Below are 23,458 nucleotides of genomic sequence, written 5' to 3'. Positions count from 1 at the left end.
CACCACAACTGTGCAAATCTGCAAACTGGAAATGCCACCCACAGCCACAGCAAAGTCACACATGGAGACCAGTGGGCGCAAATTAACGCCGAGACCCTGCAGTCCCCATGGACCACATGCTCCAATCAGAGATCTGGGAGCTGAGAGCAGCTAAACTTTATGCAAAGGAAGAGCCCTGGCTCCTGGCCCGGTGCCCAGATGTCCCTCATCAGTGCCACGTGGATGCTCCTACAATACTAATTTTGAACGGCCATAGTACCTTCATTATCAGCTCTGCACAGGGAAGACACTTGATATCGAAGACAAGCTTTGCTTTCCATTGTTAGAGGATTTTTCTTCCACTGTCTAAAAACAGTGCCAAAAGAAAGTCTTAAGTGCTGTTCCACTGTTTTCAGGCCAAAATATTTAGTGTTAAAGTAGAACAGAGTATTCAAAAGAGCAACAGGTGAATGCGATCCTAGCTGTTTAATCCTCCAGAGGTAATCTTCTTCAACTCGAGAGAATATTGATCCTTGAAAAAAAAGAATATTAGAGAAAATACAGTGGATTAGCCCATGAACTGTAAGGTGCAAAAAAATCAATTTTTTTTTAGTGTGAAATGTAACAAAATTCTCATGACAGAAGCCTCTGATAAACTTATTTAATTATATGTCCACACTCCCCAAACCCACCTGTTAAAGACACAGACACTCACTGAGACAGTGGGAATATCAGTACAGGCAATTTCACAGAAAACACATTTCTGTTTAGTTACAACAGCATTGCTGACATGCAGGTCTCCTGTGCTATTTCATAGAAATGAATATTCAAGGGAGTAACCTTAATTCTGTCATAAATAGCATATTTTTGAGTTCATTTTATTCTGCTCAGGTTAAGGCCTCCAAACATAGTATTTTCTTCTTTCTTTTTACTAATGGATCTCTCACTTGGAAAGCACTCCTGGACCATAGCAGGATACAGGAAGGGCCCAACACAGAGGCTCTCTGGGCTGTACTGAGAGAAGCTAATATTGAGAAAAGAAAGCGAAGGATCTGGGAAGGACAAGCCCTCACTCAAGAGAGGATTGTGAGAAAGATAAAAGAACAGTTGATTCTGCAGTTCAGCACCAACACTGGTCTGCTGGGAAAAATTTGCTTTCTCCATGAACTGATGATCCTTCTAAGCAGAAGACTCCCAGCAAAGAGTCCTCCTAATCCAGCTGAGAAATGCTAAAATACATCACTTGTTAGTCCAGTGCCTGCCTGCCTGCCTGCCTGCTTCCATCTGGGAAAAAAGATGGGCAAAAAAGTATGTTCAGCTCAGGTAAAAAGTACAGGTCAAAGAGCTTATTTTAAACTTTCTCTCCTAAAAATGGATAATCAATTTTAACAGTCAGTGGCAAAAACAACTCTCGTAGCATGGATTACCCAGAAACAAGACAATGAAAAAGAGGTACAGTTTTAAATTATATCTTAGAAGACATCTCTGTAATTCTTCATCAACTACTATTGCCATGCATAACATATAGATATATATATATGCCTTAAGAATACTATTTAAGTATATAATAATAATATATAATATATATTATAATATAGATATTATATATATATTATAATATATACACATATATATTTTATATATATATATAAAATATATAATAATATATAATAACTATTTAAGACATGAAAAACATACATGACCAAAAAGAAAATTACCATCTGGAAGGATGCTTGGTTGCCAACTTCGAAGGATTTTATTTAATTCCTGTTCAAATGTCTGGTAGATTGGATCAATAAATATGTTGTCTTTTCGATTACTTCTATATAAATACTACAGAAAAGAGAGAGACACAGTATTTACAATTCCAGATTAGAACAACTCATGTGCTACAGGGTTCTTTTTTTTATAACTGTGCAAGCATTGTACTGCAAAACAGTATCTAAAAGTAAAGCTACGCTACTTTCCAATATCTAACAGGTAATAGTTACTTCCAATATAATTGTATGCTGTAAATTTCTAACTGGATATGAATCACAGTTTTATTACAACTAACATTCTTCTCTAAGATTTCCTGTGTGCAACATTGTACCAGTGAATGGGGAGTCATTAAAAAAACCCCAAACCACAAACAATTTATCTTTTCCTCCGCCTAGGCCTTCAAAAAAAACCAAAACCAAAACCAAAACCAACCCACATTTAGCAAGGATCTACCACTTAAAATGTGAACTCCAGACAGTGACAAAAGCATCTTCAACACAAAAGTGGGAGGCAAAAAAAACCCCCATATATTTGTGGTAGTAATATATAGCAGTGCAAGAAAGATGATAGGATGGTGCAAGGTGCCAGCCTATCCTGCAATCTAATTATCTTACCCCTCTTGACCTTACAGACAGAAATTCTTTTGAACCTTTACCAAGAATTAATGGCTGAGGACTACTGTTTGGCATTATTCTCTCTGGAGACATTTCTAAGAAAGGGAGGATTGGCTTCTTAAATTTTCCACTTCAGCATTATCTTTGCAGGAACATGCCTGTTGTTAGTGAATACAATAAAATGACAGACAAAAAACGCATTTGCTTCTTGAAATGGCATCTAGTTCTGTACCCATACTTGAAATCACATTAGACACAACACTCATTTATAACAGGTGATCAAGGTTCAGTGTATCTTGGCTTCCTTATCTTTACACTTAATTATATAATAAGGAAAAATGGATGAGTACACTTCCCACAGGTTTTCAACTACATTTTCATCCAGATAACTATTTTATATGATACATTTAACTAATTCCTCAAAGCACAATATTCCCCCAAATGTGCTTGTTTCTACATACACTGGTTTTGACTTTATAAAGCAATTCTAAGCCAGATAATACAGCTTACTAAAAGCTTCATGGTGTTTGCCCCTCTGTTCTCTGGCACATTTTTTCTCCATGTATTTTTCTTTTTCTCCAGTTTGCATTAAACAATCACACTGAATGCTGGCAGTGAAAATGAAGTAAGACTGAAAACCAGTTCAAAACCAATTCACATGCAGGCCTGTGAGAACTCATCTACAAATATGTCTTCCCAGTTCACAGTAAGTGTTGACTAAACCCTGGCATCCCCAGTAGAAGTCTGAAGCCCCTTGGACCACCACCACAGAGTCTACAGAAGGACAATGTTGTGTAGCAGGGCAGATTCCAACCTATCCCCCAAACCTGCAAACCTTCATTCCCAAACCACAACGCTGTGCTCTGCTGCTCTACAAACCCTACAGGGGCAGGATCAGCGTAAGCCATTCCCACCTGAGATGAGCTCTATCGTAACAGCAGCGCACGGGAAGGAACTGGACATGTCTCTGAATCCCACAGCAGAGAAGAACAGGCTGAATTGCTGCCCACAGTGATTTTGTCTGACCTTCAGACAAACATCTGCTAAACTCTATCAGCCCAAATTTTGCCCAAACAACTCCATTACCAGACATACAAAAAACAAGGAAAAAAAAAACCAAACCCCAAATCCCAGTAATCCCAATTAGGGACAAAGAATGAAGGCCATGATGCAACAAAGGAGCACAGCAGGCTAACACCTTCCTCTAGATGAACCCTCTCCACCAGATGCCTGCCTGACCATGCAGCAGCCTTTACTTCTAAGTGTGATATTTTTCAGGATCACTCCTTCAGAATTATCAAAACCATTATTGAACCACTTCTGTCTGAAAGCAGAACAATTTCAGCTGCAAATGAACCTGATCTGAGAAACTGCACCATCTGACTCAGGGACCAGTTTCCTGGAACAGATTTTACAGTGCCTCATTTAGGAAAAAATTATTTTACAAAATTTAAAAAAACCCAAGAAAACAGCCAGCTTAGGACTTTGAAGACTCCTGGGCTCAAACCACGTTATATCCATGAGGAAAAGTTCCAAACTGAGTGCATACTTAGCCACAGTGAGTGCAGTAATGCTGGTGGAAGGGGAAAGTACTTTTTTACTAGCCTATGGCTTCTACATTCTCTTCTTTTGAAGACAAACTTACTCTAAGTTAGCAAAATATTAATGATCTTTGGCCCAACTATATCCTTAAACGGCACCATTTAATCTCCTCTGAGCCCTTTCCAAGTTCAACAAAGCCAATACCTTTTATGCAGTACTAGACAATTTATTCTCTTTCAGGGTACCCACATCGGGGTTGTCAGATGGAAAGGACAAAGCAAATTCTAGAAGGCAATGGAGTTTTTTTGTTCATTGTGACAACTACATTGCATTTAGTGTACCACTAGCTTGCTTAAGCATGTTTCTTCAGAGGGGTAGTAACACACCCCCAAATATTCACCATGAGCACACAGATGATGGCTGCAGCCCTTCACAGCTCATGTTTCTGTCCCTCACTTGCTGTCTGCCTTTGTGAAATGCAAACTCATCAGAACAGGGCACATCTTCCTACCAGTCTCACCAGCAGTGGCACAATTTGGCCAACAAATCAGGGCTGTTAACATCGCCTGAGTTAAATACTAGACACTAAGTATAAGCAGTAAAATCACAGTAAAATGACCACATGTTGCTCCACTAATGTTCCAGCATTGTGTATGTGTATTAGGGCTCATGATAATTGTGTTTACCACACAAATTATGGTTCTGAAGAGCTGAAAAAAAGACGTTTTATACATAACTAGCTTTCATGACTGACAAAATAGACAACGTCAAAGGTACAAAGAGAAAGACAAAAAAAATGTTATCTGAGTTTCATTTTATAAACACATACTTCACTCTGTGTATTGTTTATCTGCTTAACACGAGTGTTTTCAATTCAACAGAAAGGTACAGAGAGACAGTGTATCATGCAAGTGCAGAAGCAGAAAGCTAGCTGAATTTGAAACGCCTTGTAGCAATATTGACTAAAAAGCCATTGACTAAAATCAAGGTTTGCTTCTCAAATTTCAACCATAAGGCAAAGGTAGCAACTAACTCTAATTTTGCACACTTGCAACACAGGAAAATTCCTATTTTACTATTTATTTTTAAAATATTTCAATTAAAAAATTTGTTACTTGATTCAAGTCCTCCACCTCAAGTATGGAACAGTTTAAGTAGGATTGCAAACCCTGTGAGCAGCTTGCTTTCCACATCATACACATCTTTTATTGCCTTTTAACGTGAATGAATTTTTCTGTGCTCTCAGCTCTGAACACTGCTTATTTTATCTATGTTTTGCCTTACGTAGAAAAAATTAAGACAGCCCTCCCTGTTTAAAAGATAAGCTGTGAAACAGATTCTCTTATTATCTAGTGATAGGTTACTGCCTTCACATACATCTAACCTGACTCCTTCCTACCTTGTTCTGTGTGAGACAGTCAACATAGCAGAGTTTCCTGCACTCTATCCTGCCTGTCCACAGTCTGCAATACTCAGTAAATTAGACCCTCCCCAAAAGACACTTAATTTAGGTTGTTTCCTCTATATGCTAAGTAACTGAATTAGTAAAATGCTTAGAGAGCATGCCTTGTTTCATTCTGTTCTTACATTGGACATCTTTAGCAAACAAAATGAAGCACAGCATTTGAAAAGACTATGTAATTTTTGACTAGGTTAATTACTTGCTTTAACCCAGCAAGAAGCTTAAAATAATTACAATGTACCAATTTGTGTTTGAGTTTCCAGGATGGGTCTGCAAACTCATTTCCTACACAGACAGCTTTCTACAATGTGATTACACAGCAGCCTGATCACAGCCATATATTAAGAGTAGCTCCTAGCCAGCAAATCCATGTTATCTCTACTCTTCTACTGAAATGGGTTACAGTCAAATCAGCAGCTCCATTCCCATCTCTACAGCCTCTACTAACCTCCTGAATTCCAAGACACAGATAATAGATGCTGTCAGGTGCATAGTTCTCTCCATTAGGCCTTCGAATTTCATTGACAAAATGTGTCAACCCATAGTTTAACTCAGCTGAAGTATGTGATAATAGATCTTCCTTTAATTTCACAGACTTTACTGTAAAATAGAGAAGAAATGCTACATTATACAACAGAATTGTCACACAGTGAAGGTGGGATGGGGTATTTTTTGACTGGAAAACTGGCTTGATGTCCTCTCCATTAACCAATGCATGAGACTAAAATGTACTAAGCAGTTAAAATGTTAGGTCTGTATTAAAACAATCAAGGCTCCCACAGTAAATTCTTGTTAACCAAATGCAGTTAATACCTGCTAACAAATGTACTGTCATGCACAGCTCAGTATGACACAGAAGCAGCCCAAGATGCTGAAGTGAAGCCAGTGGTGCAGAGGGGCACCTTCAGGGGAAACAGCAGTTTCCAAAGATCCAAGAGCATAACACAAGGGTGCTGAGATGCTTGTGGCAGCTGAAGAACAGCAGGAGTAGCAGCAATTCCCCTTTTCCCTCACAGTACAAATGTATACAGAGAGGAGAGCTGCAGACAGAGCAGCACGGCTCCAGGGCATCGAAGGCCACCTTGTGCCAGAGCTCCACAGCCAGGTAATGCCAGTCTCAGATGAAGATCTCCTTACAGGATAAAGAGTAGGAGGATGTCCCTCCCTTGCCATTTAGAAGCCCAGAAATGGTGTGAACTCTGAGGTTAAGTTAGAATATGAGGAAAAACAGGATGCAAACAAAAAAACCAGAATGATCACAGAAAATCAGAATAGCCAAGAAGGTGCTGTCCTAGCTTTCATGAGAAGTGTGAGACCCAGCATTTTGAACCAAATAGGGAAAACTAGAAAAAAAAGACTTTGTCAACTCTGTGGTAAAATAGTATCAGTCATGGTGGGAACATTAGGGACATGAGAAAAATTCTATCAAAAATTCCAGCTGAGAATCACACACGTATGGCAATTTTCCCTTGCACGCAGGAATCTGGATGTGAGACTTTTGGAAATACTTACTTGATTTCAGTTCCTCTAATTCCGGAAGCTCTTCATCTAAATACCGAGACTTTACCCAGTGCTTCCATGCATTTACCCCGTAGGCGTATTTGAAGGGAAAGCTGCACTCGGAGTTTTCAGAGCTGTCATCGTGCGACTGGTACTCCGACACGGCCTTCCTCTTCACGCCCTGCCGTCGGAACACAGAGGTTAACGCTGCCAGCAGCCCCACCAGCAGGGACACAGAACCTAGCACAGCCAGCTGCAGGCCAAAAGGCACACTGAACCTCAGGGCATTCACACAATTTCATCGTGTTAATGTGCAGGGAACAAAAGATGCTACAAGTCTGTGTCACAGGCTCCACTCGTAGGCTCAAAAGAACCCACCAGTGGGAGGGCCAGCACTGGTCCCAGATTAAAGCAGGCCCAGCAGTGGATATGTGGAAAATGTCCAGTGGATAATAGTGAAAGCTTAGACTCCAGATTTGATACTAGAAGGACACATTTATTATTAGAAAGCTTTACTAGAAGCTGACTGGTTTTTTTAAAGCTGCAGTATCTGCTCAGTTATTGGAACAAAACCACTTCAGCTTTGTGCCAGGCATAGGAAACTATTTCTTGGTAGTGTCCTTCTAAATAAAAGACTGTGGCTAATTGCTATGCAATGTCTAAACTAAGACTGACTAAAAATAAAATCTGGGAAAAATACAAGCAAATAAATTTTTTAAACTCTTTTATAAATGAAATGCTATGGCTCCCATTATAAACCATGGTAATGTTTTTCCATCTTACTATCAAATTAAACCAAGACATCTTTGTTCAAAGTAGAAGGTAGAAAAGCATTGCTAAGAGTACAGTAGGTATATACGCAGTGCCACATTCCATCAACAATTCTGTCACTGTGAAGCAAAAATAGGATCATAATTTACAAATCACACTCCTATCAAATCCAACAGTTATCTGCAACAGACAAACCACTGAAATAATTTTATTATTTGAAATGTATCGTTTTATGTCATAAAGATAGGATATCAGGTATGAGTAGACAGTAACACGCTGTAAATCAGTAGGAGAACTAAAAAAAATCCACAAATATTTTTCCTACATAAATTTTGTGTTATTCTTGATATTTTTTAATAGCATGAAAAAATTACCTTCTTTTTGGACCGAGGCCTTGGCTGTTCCTCATATTCTTCACCAAAAACAGGAGGTAACAAAAACTCATTTTCTGTATCAAGCTCCTCAGTTGCTGAAAATACATTAACAGAAACTTATTTCTAAATGTCTTTTAAATAACACTGCTTTGATAAAAACAAATTAACTATATCGGTGTGCCTTAACATAAGGCATCCACAAAGGCACACATATAAACACAACTAAAGACTGGATTTTGGTACGAGGAAACAAACCTATTCTTATATTCAAAGTAAGACAAAGCTGCCAAACTGTAAGACAAAGCTGTCAAATAGTTTATTTCTAAGTAAGTGTTAGAGGACACAACACTCAACATTTCAACTATTATCTTAAGTAGCTACGGCAGCATCTCTTACTGTAGACTCTTACATAATGTTTTCTGCCCAGGCTGTCTTTGGTATCAAGAATTTTAAGGTACAGTGAGAACGAGCAGCTATGACTGGACAAAATACACGTTAACTTAGTACATGCAGTTCTGTTCATGTATTTAGATTATTTCTACTCATGTTTTGTTATTTCATGTAGCACATTACCCTTGGTTTAAAACATTAAGAATCAGAAGGCAAGCTCCTTCAAAGAAACTGGTTTTAGTCTATATTTATACAAGTGGTAGAGGTCTAGCTCATGATGGATATTACAGTTAAGTTTGGTAAGCAGATGTATGGCAGTACGTCCAAATATTCTTTTTTTAACATTTCAGGGGTAGGATTGAGGACTCTATTTCAGGCAATACTGAGGAATGAGACAACACGTGAATGGATTTAATGTTTCAAGTCCCACTTTTGTTTACTTTATTGAAGATGGTTCAACCCTCGTTTAGCCATCAAACAATGTTTTCACTCAAAATTGAATGTTCTTCTGATAATCTGATTTCACCACCTTATTTCTCAGGACAGCTTTCCAACTGGTGCAGATGAAATAGCACTTACACACAGAGATTTCAGAACTCTGCCCCAGACTCAAAAGCAGCACTTCTCCTGATACCACAAAGAATCTTATCTCAGAAGCACTTCAGTGTAATCAATGCTTCTTTCTAACAGACTGCTGCTACTTACTACTCCAACTTGCTTATTTCTTTTCTTCTATGGTTTTTCTTCCTCATGTACCCAGCCTCACTTATAAAGTGGGTTAAAAACCTAGTATGCATCTGACTAGTAAACTTCCCAAGACTAAGGTCAGACTAACCTGCAGGCTTTCTCTTTAAATTAGGCATAAAGCAAACTGAGAAACCCACTCTGGGCATCTACTGCAGCTATCTACAACACAGCACAAAAGGAGCCTGTCAGCTCCTACAGAACCTACCCAGGCAAGGTAAGAGAGTCGTGTGTCCAAGAGAAGCTATGTCAAGAGGGGCAGTAACTACAGGCAGAAGCTTTCTTGGATCTTGGATTGACTAGGGTATGGTGTAAGGAAACAGACACTGCTCCCTGCATTCTGTAGAGTGGTAGAAATTGTACTATATAGCATCAAGAGTTTCTTTCAAGAAAGGTCTCAAAGTTGTGATTTTTTTCCTAATTCAAATTATGCTACTGTTTCAAATGCAGATAGGGACATTAACAAGATATTAAAAGGTAAAACACAAGTGGTGTGCAGCATGCCAACTTGCAATTTTCTAACAAACCTGAGTGGGAAATTGACCCTTTAGTAATTTGTTCTCTAAACCATGAAAATACCTGGTGATTGAAGAATGCATTCATTCTTCATATGCTATCCAAGTCCTTGAGCCTTCAAAATAACTTTCCTAAATCCATGTTCAACCCAAATGATGCAGTCAAGTTCTTTGTGAAAGGTTAACTTCTCCTTTTCTTTGCAGTGTTTCAAATACTGTATTTAGAAAGATGGAAGAACTAATTCAGAAGTCCCCCATCTTACAAAGGCATGGCAAAGTTTTACCTAACAGTCAGTCAAGTGGATCCTGCAATCAAGTAAAGCTCCTCTGAAAGAATGATTAAACAAGGTTCAATGGCTATCCACAGAGTCATAGTATTTACTAACATCACAGAAGAATTACCTCTTGGAAAGTCTATTTCAATATCAAGGTCTGGCTCATATGGAACATCAGGCAAGCTTGTCCGTGACTCTGTTTCTGAGTTTAGTAGATTTGACTCAACTATCCCACCTGTTTAAAAATAAAAAGGAAAAAAACTCATTATTATAACCAACACATGGGTTAGCCAAATGGTGCAGACTTATAACTTTATAAGCTGAGTTGTTATAAAACTGATTGTTCTGCTCACTACATTTTCTTGTTCTTGGGATCTCAGATTTACTTCTCCCATCTGATTTCCTTCAAACATAAAAGATACTTACTAGCCCATCGTTACTCTCCATTAAGGTGAGTCAGCAAAGCACATATATAGAAAATCAAATACTGGTGAAGCTGGATCATATCAACCAATCCCAAAACTCAAAAAAGCTTGACAAACCTGACTATCTATTTTCCTACCTGATCCTGTCACAACAGAACAGACTTTCAAGTCTGCTTTTGTAGGATCTGTTTCTCAAATAAGGCATGCAGGCAGGGAGAAACAAAGCTTGACCTCTCTCCAACTTCTGGCAAACACTGATTTCTCCACATTCAGTCTTCTGCAAGCGAGCAAGCTCTGATCCCATACATCTGCTCCTTTAGCTAGCTGTACTTCACAAAAGAGAGCAAGGAACTGAAAATGACAACCTTGCAGTGCTAGCAGAAATGTGCAGTTTTAGTAGGAGAATGGCAATAGATTGGAATACAGTAAGCCTCCTGGGACTGCAGCTCCACTGGCCTCCTGTATACCAGGCACAAAGTGTAAATTCATGTAATTTGTCAACAACCTTGCAGAAATCTGTTGAAAGAGCTTGGAAAATACCTTCCAAATTACACCTGAGTGAAGGCAAATTTTCCTGGAAAGATACAGAAGAGACTTGAAGATTTGGGCAGGCGGAGCCAGGGAAGAAGAGCAAAGAGACATGGGCACTGAGAAACTATAACTACAAAGTATGTGGGACTTTTTGATCTTCAGATATAAATTATTATGAGAATAATGTGTTGGCTGTGCTCACTAGTGCTTACTCTAAATCATAGGCTTTTCAGTTTGCCACACTTTGCCAGAGAGCAGGTGCACAAGAAGCTGAGCGGGAGCATGTCCAGAAGAGTTGAGCTGAAGTGTCCAAAGGGGTATCCCACACCACACAATGCCATGCTCAGTTTATATATAAACTGGGGGAAGCTGGCTGGGAACCAGCAATTGCTGTTCAGGAACAGGCTGGGCAAGGGTCAGTGGGTGGTGAGCACCTATATGGTGCATCACTTAGTTTTCTTGTGCTTTATTCCTCTCCCTCCCCTCTTTTACTTGTATTTACTAGTATTAGTAGTATTATATTTTATTTTGTTTCAATTATTAAACTGGTCTTGACTCACAAGGTTTACTTTTTTTCCCAAGTCTCTTCTCCACCAGGTGTGAGGGGATTAAGCAAGTGGCTGTGAGGTACTTAATTGCCATCTGAGGTTATAAAGCACAATGCAACTTAATATAAGACCTCAATGACAGCACTGTTGTACTAGAACTTTCCCTAGAATTAAAAAACAAACCAAATCCTCCTTTTCACACATGTCCCCCAGCACTCCAAATAGTCAAAAAACTCATCAGGAAACTCACTGGCCACATCGGAAGTGTCAGCTTTTCCAGCATGTTCAGGTACCACCCCTGACAAGTTCAGTAGTTCAGCTTCCAGAGGATCTGAGGGCACTTTTCCCCTCAGCTCTTCTATTGCTGCAAGGATTTTCTCAGTGCTATCCAGAGTAGTGGGCAAAAAAACTGGAACTGGCACCTGTGCAGACAGGGAGGCAGAGATAATTAGAAAAGAAAAAATGCCACAACAAACCAACCAACAAACAAACAAAAAAAGATCTATGCTCCACGTCTGAAAGACAGAGTTGATACAGATTAGAAACAAATCACTCCAGTGTGAGCTAACAAAAAATGCTGACAGGTTAAAAACTCAATATGAAGGAGCTAAGAACAGAAGGGAAAGCAGGAAAGGACATAGGGGGAAAAAAAAGACAAAATATAGCTGGTCAAAGAAAGAATGGTGTAAGGAAACTTCCAACCTGTCTGATTATAACCTCAGACTAACAGTTTGGACAAACCAGCATCTTGTTTTAGTAGCTTGTTTGTGAAACATGGAATTTTAGGAAATCAGGGGGTTTTTTCACCATTTGGACAAACTTAAGTACGTAAGTGATAACAAATTAAACTTAAGGGTTATTTTCTTTTGCTGCCACAAGGTTCAGGTTTTGGGATTTTTTCCTTTGCCTTTTTCCTACTGTTTATCCCACTCTGCCATCCTTCCCCAACACAAACTTTTCAGCTCCTTATTACCAGAACAAATCTTGCTGTTAAAGGCTTATTTAGCATTTTCAGCAAACACAGAAGTATCACTCAGAACTGTTCCTAGAAAGTTCAGCAGCACAAGATTTTCACACTGGAAGCAGGCAGACAGGTCCTAAAGAACAATCAGGGAATTAAGTGACACTGTCAGATTCTAATGCTTTTTCAGTAATTAGCGCTGCAGCATCCTGTAATCCTTTAGAGGGACCAGAAGGAGAACAGCCAGCAACACAAGGTGGTCCCACACATGCATGTGAAGGGATGCCAATTTTAAAATGAAGTCTCACTTACAGGAACTGGGACTGTGGTAGGAACAGGAACATTTTGACTATACATGTTCATAGGCACCGGAATGTAGACTGGTACAGGAATAGGCACTGGGACATACTCTTTTTTCCACTCATCTTCTACTAAAAGAAAAAGGAAAAAGGCAATACTGCCAGGTATTTAAATATGTTTTACACCTGTCATTTAGTGAAAAAGAAAATCAGAATATTTGAAATATGTTAAAAGACAGTAACAGTTAAGAAAAAGCTGCAATGAAGAAATTAGTTCTAGCACAGTTCAGGAGTTACCTGTCTGACAAGATTTTGTCTGCATATGAGGTTTACAGTATGTGGCTTTCGTCATTGTCAAAGGCTTGCAAAGAACTGCCTTGTTCTTCATTTCTCTGTTAGGTGTTGGAGAAGGTGGTGGAGCTGAGCCCTGCAGACAAGCAAATAAGAGAAGGTGATGCTGCACCACACTGATTCCAACACAAAGTTCTTGACTTAATGTATCAGCTGATACTTTCCATAAATGAGATACTGAAGAGGAAGCTTACAGAAGCACAACACAACAGCACCAACTACTATTCTGTAATTGCAAGCTATTCCACATTCCTAGTATTGAGCTGCCACTGCCAGGATCATAACAGGAATTGTACTTTACTCAGGGCTAGCACTTCTGGCTCTTTTCCTTTTTTTTTCTCTCTCTCTTTTTTTTTTTTTAATTGAAGGTACTCTAAATGTACATTCTTGTTTAAGTGAAAGTGCCACTTAAGCAATTTTGTAATACACAAAGTAATTTCAGCTGTAAAAAGAGTTCGTTATGAGCAGCATTAACAAACTTTAGGCTCAAGACCTAACCTTCTTGAATTATGCCATAGTTGAAAGATCACTTTTTTTTTTACATATTTCTGAATAAAAATTCTCTAAACACTTAATTAGTACCTAAAGTATGAACTTCGAGCTCCCCCTGCTGTCTCTACAACAGTGACAACGAATACCTGGGAACACCCCATAATGTTCAAACTGAGTCCTTACAGTCAAGAAGTAAAAAACCCTCTTGCTCCAGACATGGTTTTTGTACCCTAGTAACTGTTTTAGAACCGTTTTTAAGAAACAAACTCTTGGTTTTATTTGGTCATATGTAGGAAGACTAGCCCCGTATGTCCTTTGAGATACAGAAAGAAAGCCCAGTCCCAAGAACACCAATATGCTCTACCAGGTGTACACTCTCTAAAATATATTAAAGAATACCTTATCACACATAGCTTTGACACAATCTTTAAAAATTTATGGATTGAATTAACATCATGAAACACAAAATACTAAAAGTTTTTAACATGACAGCTTAGCTTGTCTGATGTTTCTAGTTACCTACCAAATTTTATTTTCTGTGTTTTTCATAAATACATTTATATTGTCACCAAAAAATTTCCACTTAAATCTAAGATTTATATTTAATGCCTATTTGCATTTAAAAGGCAAGTCTCTGAGACCTTCCATGCAACAAACAAATCAAATCAAAACTAAGTTTGAATCAAAATACACTAAGCTAACTGGAAACAATATTAATAGTGGTATTTTTGACATGCTGAGAAAAACTGAAATTCAGAATGAAGGCTCCACTGATGATCCTCACCCTTCCAGACAGCAATCCTGCAAAAGGTTATGCTTCCCTACTCTACAGCAAAGTCAATCACACCTTGAGCACCTAGAGAATTCTACTCTTGGGAAGGATAAAATTTAAGACCTCAAGACTTATTTTCAGCTTTTTAAAGCTGAGCTACCACCTTAATATTCCAACTGGACAGTGAAATTCTCTTCCCTTTCTATACTCAATAAATACACCTAATCAGACTAAACATGTAGTAGGTTGAAACGTGAATAAGACACATGGTTTGCTGATTAACTTTTAAGCAACATTTATATGCACAGCAGATGTAGAACACATGGCTGATGATTTAGTTTCCCAGAAGACACTGAAAAGTAAGTATGAATATTTGAAATTTTTATTTCAACTACATGTGAAAAAGACTAAACAGCTTCATAAATTTAGCTTAGGATCATTCAAAGACAGTAATTTTTGGTTTTTAATGGCATCCCTCTAATTCAATGGGATGTCACATTCTAAGTACATCTAATTATGTTTGGTATATATATAGAGAAAGAGAGAGAGAGATAGAGCTAGATATGTGAGTGTGTTAAATATATGTACTTACTGTTATTTTTGTCCGGGGGGTTTGACAGCCCTGATCTAAAAGTACAAGGAAACACTTTTAGAATTTTTTTTCCCTTTTTCAAAATCAAAGCAAATTTCAGTAAGCAACTCAAGATAACACCTGTCACCAATGTAAGATTAAATCAAGAGAACTCATTAGTATCATACTGCAGGTGAGAAGCGCACACAAAACTTTTCCTTCATGGACATCTTCCTACTCCGGTATTGAGCCTTACACAAAGGCAAATGCTAAATCAATGCTCTAGCCAGATGTGAATACAGCCTCTTTCAGAAAAGTAAACACCAAAATGTTCAGGTATAAAAAGGCTATACAAAGAAGCTGAGTTGCCATAATTGCATTAATTTAAAAGCTGGTTTATTTGAACTTTGCCTGACGTGCCATTTAAACCACACAAACACGTATTCAGTGCCCATCAGCAAATTTACACAGTACCTATTGCCAACAGAAAGGAAAAAAAAGCAATGTATTCCTCTTATCTAGATACTTTCATTCTATTCTCATTCCATTTCCATTTCACTTATTTCCTTTAATTCCCTTTAATGTATTTATTTTTTTAAATTCCTAGTCCATTTATCTGTTCTCTGTGACCAAAAGGCATTTTGAGAAGTGTTTCCACAGAGCAAGTAATGACAAACTGGAGGACAGTGAAAGAGGAAAACATCTTCTGTTCCCATGATGATACAGCACTAAAATTACACTTAACGCAGAACAGCTCAATGCTGCCTCTGATGATAACACAGAAAAGGATAATCTCTAATGCAGTTTATTATGACAAATAAATAATCCATGCAGCTTTCAATTTTTCCTTTAAATGAAGCATCTGCTTTGACACTTCTCAGCCCAAAAACAGCACATACCATAGTGCAGGTTCTCGGGTCCTTTCTGGGTGGCCAGATTGGGTTCGTTCTGCTGACAGTAGAAGCGGAGCAAGCAGTGCTGATCGCAGAAATGTTTCATCTCGCCGCGCCACTGCACCTTCTCTTTGAGGGCTCCTTGAGACTTACAACAGTCACATCGTACAGCCTTAATGCAAAGGAAGAGTTGCACATTTTTAAATAGGCCTTGGGAAAAAATTATTTTTACATTTTAAAAGGCTACATTTTTAAGAGTACTGAGGATTAAGTACCACTCCACAGTTAAGCCTCACTCATGTACAATAGTTAAGCTACCTTTTCTCCAATTGTTTGCTGGGGGTTAGCACCCAGAATAAATCTGCTTTGTTCTATTAATTTGTCACTATGTAAAAAAAAAAAACAACCACCTCATTTCTAAACAGTCATCAAAAAAAGAATTTTGTGCATCAATTTTAATTAATTTGATTGAAGCCTTCTGCAAAACAAGAGCAGAAAGTGACAGACTCTTTAATGATTTTATTGAACCGAGGGTAAATACAAGTTGTTTTTTCTCCTTCCAAAATCTGGCAGGTTTTGTTTAAAAAAAAAATCAAAAGTTTTAAAAAGTTTAAAAAGTCACCAAAAGAATCACTTCTCTAGGTATCAATCATCGTAAATATTTGTTATATTTCTGTTATTTTAGTAGTTTGGCACCAATTTTAGATTCCAATTCTTTAGTTCATCCAAGTTTCTCTATGACTTATAAACATCAATTCCTCTCAAAAAAAGAGGACTCCCCAAAATTTAGTTAGCATGTAACTTGAAACTCTAATGTTTAAGTAATATATCTTTCATCAGCTTGCATATTATTTTCATGAGGCATCACTAAGACAGACATTGTTTTTCTCCAAAATAGATTCTACTGCATTTTATCTTCCATGCTGTAAATTATTATCTGAACAGTAGTAGCCTCAATTTCACATCTTTAAGTAAGCAAATAATGGTTTGCACTACAGCTTGCCTCGGTATTGTTTGCAACCTCCATCCTAAAGCAGACCTTAAAAAATTGAAAGCTTTAAAGATGCTCAGGAATCCAAAGTAAGGCAGCTAATAATACAGCCAGGAGAGAAAGAGGGAAGTTATAATATATGCAACATAAAACATTAATACATAAAACCATACACAACATTGCAGTTATGCACAAGGCTCTGATGGCTTAAAAAACAACAAAAAACAAAACAAAGTCCAACTGTAGTTTTTGTGACTCCAGAAAAGTATGAACAGGCCAATTAGTTCAAATTTTAAAAATAATTCAATGTTTAGTTCCTTCTCTGTATTTGAACAGTGTGCCATCCTCTGGCAGTGTGAGAAACTCTCAGTTGTAATTTTCAAGTATTTAAAGATGATACATAGAGAGACTTGTCTCTAACAGTATAACCAGCTTTAAATTGGGAGCAATTAAAGCTGCAGCTTCAAGATCACCTCACACTAAGCACCAGGTGGCCCTGGAAGAGCAGGTAATTCTCCTCCCTCTTTTCTGTGCAGGTAGCAGCAGCACTTATGTACCTGTAAGGCACACAAGGTCAGAGACCTTACAGCACCGCTTTATCCCCAATTTTTGTTATACTTGTCACTTGGACTTTCCACTGATGCTGATCCACAGTTCCTTTTGCAGATCATCTCAGTGGGACAAAAGAGCAAGTAAGTTGTATTCTTGGAAAGGAAGAAGATAAAATGTAGAGTGTTGCCAAAATAGTCTAGATTTAATCAGTTCAGGAAAGCTGTGAATTCACACCTTTAAGGCAAATGCAACTTCCAAAGCCACCAAAAGACTGAAATACCAGTAGAAAAAAAGAAGTATAATTCAATCTAAATTTAAATCTCAAACCCACCTAACACTGATTAAGAACGACAGCTGACTCACGTACAGAAAAGCCCATCTATTCTGACCTGCTGCACGCTGCTTGACTATCAAAGCACCACTTTCTGCTCATTTTTCTCTCCTTCAAAGAAAGAAAAAGGGGTCAAATCTTGTCAAATCCAGCAACTACAGCCTTCCTACAGCAGGGCCTGTTGTGATAGGACAAGGAGAAATGGTTTTAAATTGGAGGGTCAACACAGATTAGATAGAAGAAAGAAGTTTTTTTAGAATGAGGGTGAAACACTGGAACATGTTGCCCAGAGAGGTTATAGATAGGGAAACTTTTAAGGTGAGGTTGGATGGGACTCCAAGGAACCTGATTTCACTGAAGATGTCCCTGCTCATTGCAGAGGTGTTGGGATTAGGCAGCCTTTTAAGATCCCTTCCAACCCAACTATTCTGTGATTCTCTGATTCCTGCAACTGTTCTCTCCCTCCCCTGGTTTGCTTTTACATTTAGGCTCTTGAATAAGTATATTATTGTCTTTGCTGGGCTTCTACTAAGTTATTTAGGTGAAAAAAAAAAATTGGTTTGCTTCCACATGGAAATTACTATTCCTCAGGAAGCCTGAGATTCTTCTATAGTGACGCTTCACTTCTCACCTCTACATTTGCTACACTTTAATTCTACTATTTCCATAATGATGCTTAGAGTCAATGTTATATACCCTTCCATGCACTGAAATTTCCTGCTACCTTCTTACTCACCCACTTCCCTGACCATCAAATTTATTGAAAGTGAAAATGAATTAATGATTTTTGTGACATGATCCTTCCTTCCTTTCCTTCCCTCCCACCCTCCTTCCTCTTTTCATTTGTCTTCCTGGGATACTGGCACTAAATGTTAATTGAATCTACAAAATATCTGCCTTCAAGTCTGCTTGTCTCTGTGTTCCAGAAAGCCCATCTCTGCTTGCTGTGCTTGCACTGCACAGAAGTCCTTTGCCACTCAGCACTACTTTTTGGTACATTTCTTTTCCCATTACTTCAACATGTTCAAATGGGCACGGCGATTAGTATAAATCACTAATGTTTGCCCCAAATTTGGGTTAAAGAACAAAATTTTCATATGTGGGGCTTTTGTTTACATTTTTAATCCTTCCATCACCTGTTCCTTATGTTTTCCAATGGCTTTGGACTGCTATTAACTTGACTCAATCTTAGCTGTCTATTCCAGTTTCAACTACAGTAAATAGGAAACAAAGGTTGTTCCCAGAAAGCGAGTGATTATAAGAGAAAGGAGACCAACTGTTCTGGAAAGAGTACTTACTGGAGGCTGAGATGGCTAACTAGAGAACGGCTGAATTCCGCCAAGAGAAATTCCACAAGTCTTGCTGTCTTTACCATTTTGATTAATGCTGGCTGCACTTTCAAATTTTACCACTGCTGGCAATTATTGCTGAGCTCACCAGCCATGATAATTTTTCTTTGCCAGACTGTAGTTCCCCACCTCCTCCTTAGTCTTTGCTGAAGACACCTGACCGCCACTGAATAGAGAGTCATCACTGCACATGCCGAGTCTAATCAATTCTCCACTGTAGCCTCAAATGACCTGGGTGCACTTCAGCTGTAGTACTGTCATCAATGTTTCTCAATGTATATTTAAAGAAACAGATTTCTGTGCTGTTCTCAGAACTGTATACTCTTTTTCAAGGTAATTTCAGTGCTCTAATATAACATCAAATGATTCAAACTCTCATCAAACATCAGGCTACTAGAAGATTTATACTGACATTTCCCAGGCATTTTCTGGATTAACATTCAAACCGCTGCATGCAAGTTTACAGGAGGAGCACTAAAAACTCAGGGAGCTAACCTCAAGACACCCAAAATCTTGCCTCTTGTCTCAGAGGTGCATGGACCCCTTGGAGCAGAAATTTCCTCAGAACTTGGCACCAACTGCAGCGGTTGCCCAACAGACAATCAGGACTAAAACTGTTCTTTTACATTCCACTGCCTCATATTAAGATTTAAAGGACTCTTATCTAAGTAAGTCTAATGAACTTTCAATACTTCTAGATAAGTTGCTGCTTCTACCATTGCTAACTTCTTTCGACTTTCTGAGAAGCGAATTTTGGCATTCAGGGAAGTGCTCCCATAATACTTGATTATTTTAAAAGGTTACAATGTTTTTCAGATAACACTACATGAGAAAGATGTGTCCATAAAAAAAAGTAGACAAAGAAGATGGAGACAAACACTTGTTTAATGAACACAATGATGATGTTAAAACATTGCTAGGTTATTACTACTTATTTCTCTTAATGTATACATTCATTGAAACTCCAAAGTAACACTGAACATTGCATAAATGAGACAAAGCTCATACATATGTAACTATTCTTTTAAGAAGCTAACAGACAAAACAGCTAATGAAGTACAAATTCAGAGAATGGTCCTTATCTATTTTGCCTTCCTATGTTTTGATCATTGTCTGTTTTGGCTAGGTAAGAATATGAGCTAACAATGCACTACCAAATCTAAGGTATCTGGACTGACTTTTATAAAGTGGGAGAAGTAACCAGCAAGGATGTAAAGAAATAAAAAAGAGAATTTTAGCAAAAGACAATTTCCCAAAACCTATTCTATGTCTTTCCCATGTAATAAATCTCAAGCTTTTATAAACAAAACTCAATTACATTAAAGCTTTAAGAAGCACTTGAAAAAAATTACAATCAACAATTCTTCATAAAAGAACACTAGTTCCACTAGCAAGTGTAAGGTTCAAAAAGTAGAAATATCTAACATTTCAGCATCATCAAAAGTATCAAAAGTCAATAGTTTCCAGCAAATCTGTTTAAATTGCCTTTTTATGACATCAGATCTAATTTTCCTGTAACACAGTACCAACAGCATTTAAGGAGACTTCACGGGCCAGTTATTATCTTATCCCATGAATCAGGATAATCTGAAGTCTGAGTTTTCAAGTGGTTCTCAAAGCTGAATCACAGTACAAGCTTCCACAGAAGCTTAGGTACATGAAAGTAGTTTGCTATGCACACCTCCAGACTACATTCTTTGCTGAATGACCAAAAGATTTCTAAAGCACACCAAAGATTTTAAGTTCTCTATCAGAAGGCACTTTTTTCACAGGGATAGATTTCATCCCACACTCTAAGTTTTAAGGCATATAGATAGATAAAATATTATTGTATGAAGTTAATATTTTAGTTAAGAACTTTGCAGCCAAGCTTTGTCACCCTGTTTTCATGTGAGACAAAAGAAACACACTGTGATCTTCAGTAGTTTTCTTTTAGGAATGTCTAACAGGACCCTACATACATTATTCAAAATAAAGAATTTACAATGTTTGGCTGTAACATTTCTGGAACGAGACATTCCAAAATATCTGTCTTCATATTCAGTTCTTTTACGGTAGGTAGATCATCTTGAATTACAGGACTTGTATCTAGCCCTCTAACATTTCAAGCTTTTTACTGCCTTCCAGGCTGTGTGCAGAGTTTTGGTGGTGATGAAATTTGTACTGTCTTTCTTTTGCAATTGCATCCACAGTGTAGTTCTTGTTTTGAAATTACCAGTGTAGCTTTCCAGGACGTTCACACCAGAGATCAAATATTTTATCCATGGCATTAATCGCAGGTTAAACCCAGTCCAATTTCATCTTTTCCTTTCAAAAAATGTAAACAAAAAACCTCTTATAGTGAAGTCTTTGCTGGTTGTGCTTCACAAAGCAGTTAAGCATCCAGAGACCCAGAAATAGATGCCATCTGTTTGACTTAAACTTTTATTAGAAATCCATTTGGTCCTTCTTTTTCCTTTGGCATCCTTTCCATTGGGAAATACTGAACAATCAAAGCCTCTGCAGTTCAAACTGTGGGAGAATGGAAGAGGCAAAAAAGGAGGCAAAAACAGGAGCAAGAAAAACTCCACTAACGTCAGTGAACTCAAGGTATCCAGATGCTACTAACAATGTTTTCAACATTCTGAATACACATTTAAGAAGTTTTGACAAGAAAAATGTGGTATTAACTGAGAAAAAGTCGGAATTGTAAAGTAACAAATATACATAGTAATTGCTTGTTTTTCTCTAACTCAAGACTTCCTTGCCAAACGAATTAATAAAATCAGATGACAGAAATGCTACTCTAAGATCTACAGAAACTCAAGTGATGAAATTAATACATTTGCTTATTCTATAGCAAATGCTTTGCTGAAGTAAGCCATATTTGCTGCACAGTCCTTGAGATATCCTCACATGTGCATTTTCGGTTTTTTTAATTGTGGAGCTCTCGTCAAAAATTCTGAGTTACTTGCCTTGTAGTACCAGTCCTGAAATTTTTTACAGCACTCTTCACTGCAGAAATCTCTCACTACACGATCAAGTTCCTTAGTTGCTCCCTTTTTGCACAGCTGTGAGCAGTAATTACAAGTAACACATCTCAGTCCTAACCGTCTTGCAAAGTCTTGTTTATATAGCAGCTTGCAGCCTGGAAACAGATTTTAAACATTAGGAACAAAGTAATTTTTACAGAGAGATATCACAGTTAAGAGTTAAATCGAAAATTAAATGAATACAACAACAGCTAACAATTGGGGCTTCAGACAAATTCAGGTTGCACAGTTAGACTACATTTCAAGACATTTTTACCTGAATACCTTCCCTACACAATTCTATGGTTTCCTGTGATGCCTGCATCTTTTTCAAAAACCCTACGCTGAATCTTTGTTTATCAAATCCCTGAATAAACAGTCAGGAAAAAAATACATCATTTTCTTTTAATACAGACCCATGCAAAAGCATTGACTTGGAGTTACATGGCTCAGTTACACATTCTCAAAATGCTAGAGATCCAGACAACACTATCTACTAAAGAATACCTATCTTCATGTATCAACTTAATTTTATGACTACCCTTATTTATATGAATGCAACAAACCACTTAACTCATTATTAATATTTAAGAACACTAATATGTACAAGATGACCTAAGAACTGAGGCATTTCTTTAAAAATGTAACTATAAAGCAAGCAATGGTCAGTAGTGAGAATTATGCAATGACAGGAAATTACACATGAAATTTGTGAAGAGTTTGTATGTAAATTATCTTTTTTTTTTCGCATTGGGGTGGGGTGGAGGTGTTCATTATTTTGGTTTTGGTTGGCTGTTGTTTTGTGTTGGTGTGGTTTTTGGTTGTTTTGGGGTGGGGTTTTTTGGGGGGTTTTTTGTTTTTTTCATTTACTATGCAGTCATAATTTCAAGGTTGCCATAATGACAGCTATATTCTTCCATGATCTGATCATCCCTCAAGCAATTTAGAAAAGACATTCTAACATATTAAATGCATTAAAAGGCTAATATTGTAGCTACTATATAGACAATCTCAGAATATATTGTATTTAAACTACCTCAAATCCAGCGCCTATTCAGCTGAGGCCTAGATCATATACTACACACCCCTGTAACTGTCCTAATTTTACAGGAGAGAACGGAATGAGAAGATGAAATAACTGTCTGTATCAAACACTGGAGGGACAAGATAACATTTACACAGACCTTTAATCTAAGGTACTGCACCTGTTTTTATGATCTACCAAATATCACAGTATCACCCAAGACCAAAACTCAGGTCTTCCAAGTGTCCGCTCTGCTGGGGCATATATATATAATCTAACAGATGCAGACTTCTGTACTTCTGATAAGTTATGAAAGTCAGTATGGAACATATATGCTGTACTTCCTCTGCCATACAGAATATAAAAATACTGTAATATATTCAGTAATTTCAATTATGTGACTTCTGCTGTTGTCTATTAGAGAAGAATT

At 37.7% G+C, this 23,458-nt stretch overlaps 1 protein-coding gene across 9 annotated transcripts in view; it reads right to left on the bottom strand.

Annotated features, from left to right (window-relative positions):
- ZMYM2 (zinc finger MYM-type containing 2) overlaps positions 1-23,458 on the bottom strand; it is an 87,230-nt gene that overhangs the window by 5,662 nt on the left and 58,110 nt on the right. For 7 of the 9 annotated variants that reach the window (XM_039564827.1, XM_039564840.1, XM_039564849.1 and 4 more), the window contains 12 exons: positions 21,948-22,120; positions 15,777-15,942; positions 14,899-14,933; positions 12,989-13,118; positions 12,705-12,823; positions 11,682-11,853; positions 10,055-10,162; positions 8,004-8,098; positions 6,871-7,039; positions 5,807-5,958; positions 1,698-1,812; positions 260-511 (listed from right to left, as the gene is read on the bottom strand). In XM_039564827.1, coding sequence (XP_039420761.1) covers positions 260-511; positions 1,698-1,812; positions 5,807-5,958; positions 6,871-7,039; positions 8,004-8,098; positions 10,055-10,162; positions 11,682-11,853; positions 12,705-12,823; positions 12,989-13,118; positions 14,899-14,933; positions 15,777-15,942; positions 21,948-22,120 — 1,686 coding nt within the window. The remainder of the gene's footprint in view (positions 1-259; positions 512-1,697; positions 1,813-5,806; positions 5,959-6,870; positions 7,040-8,003; positions 8,099-10,054; positions 10,163-11,681; positions 11,854-12,704; positions 12,824-12,988; positions 13,119-14,898; positions 14,934-15,776; positions 15,943-21,947; positions 22,121-23,458) is intronic. The other 2 variants (XM_039564852.1, XM_039564870.1) reach the window with 1 other exon arrangement.

This window comes from Corvus cornix, chromosome 1 (assembly GCF_000738735.6).
Source record: "Corvus cornix cornix isolate S_Up_H32 chromosome 1, ASM73873v5, whole genome shotgun sequence".
NCBI lineage: Eukaryota > Metazoa > Chordata > Aves > Passeriformes > Corvidae > Corvus > Corvus cornix.
This window is presented reverse-complemented; position numbering and strand designations above follow the sequence as displayed.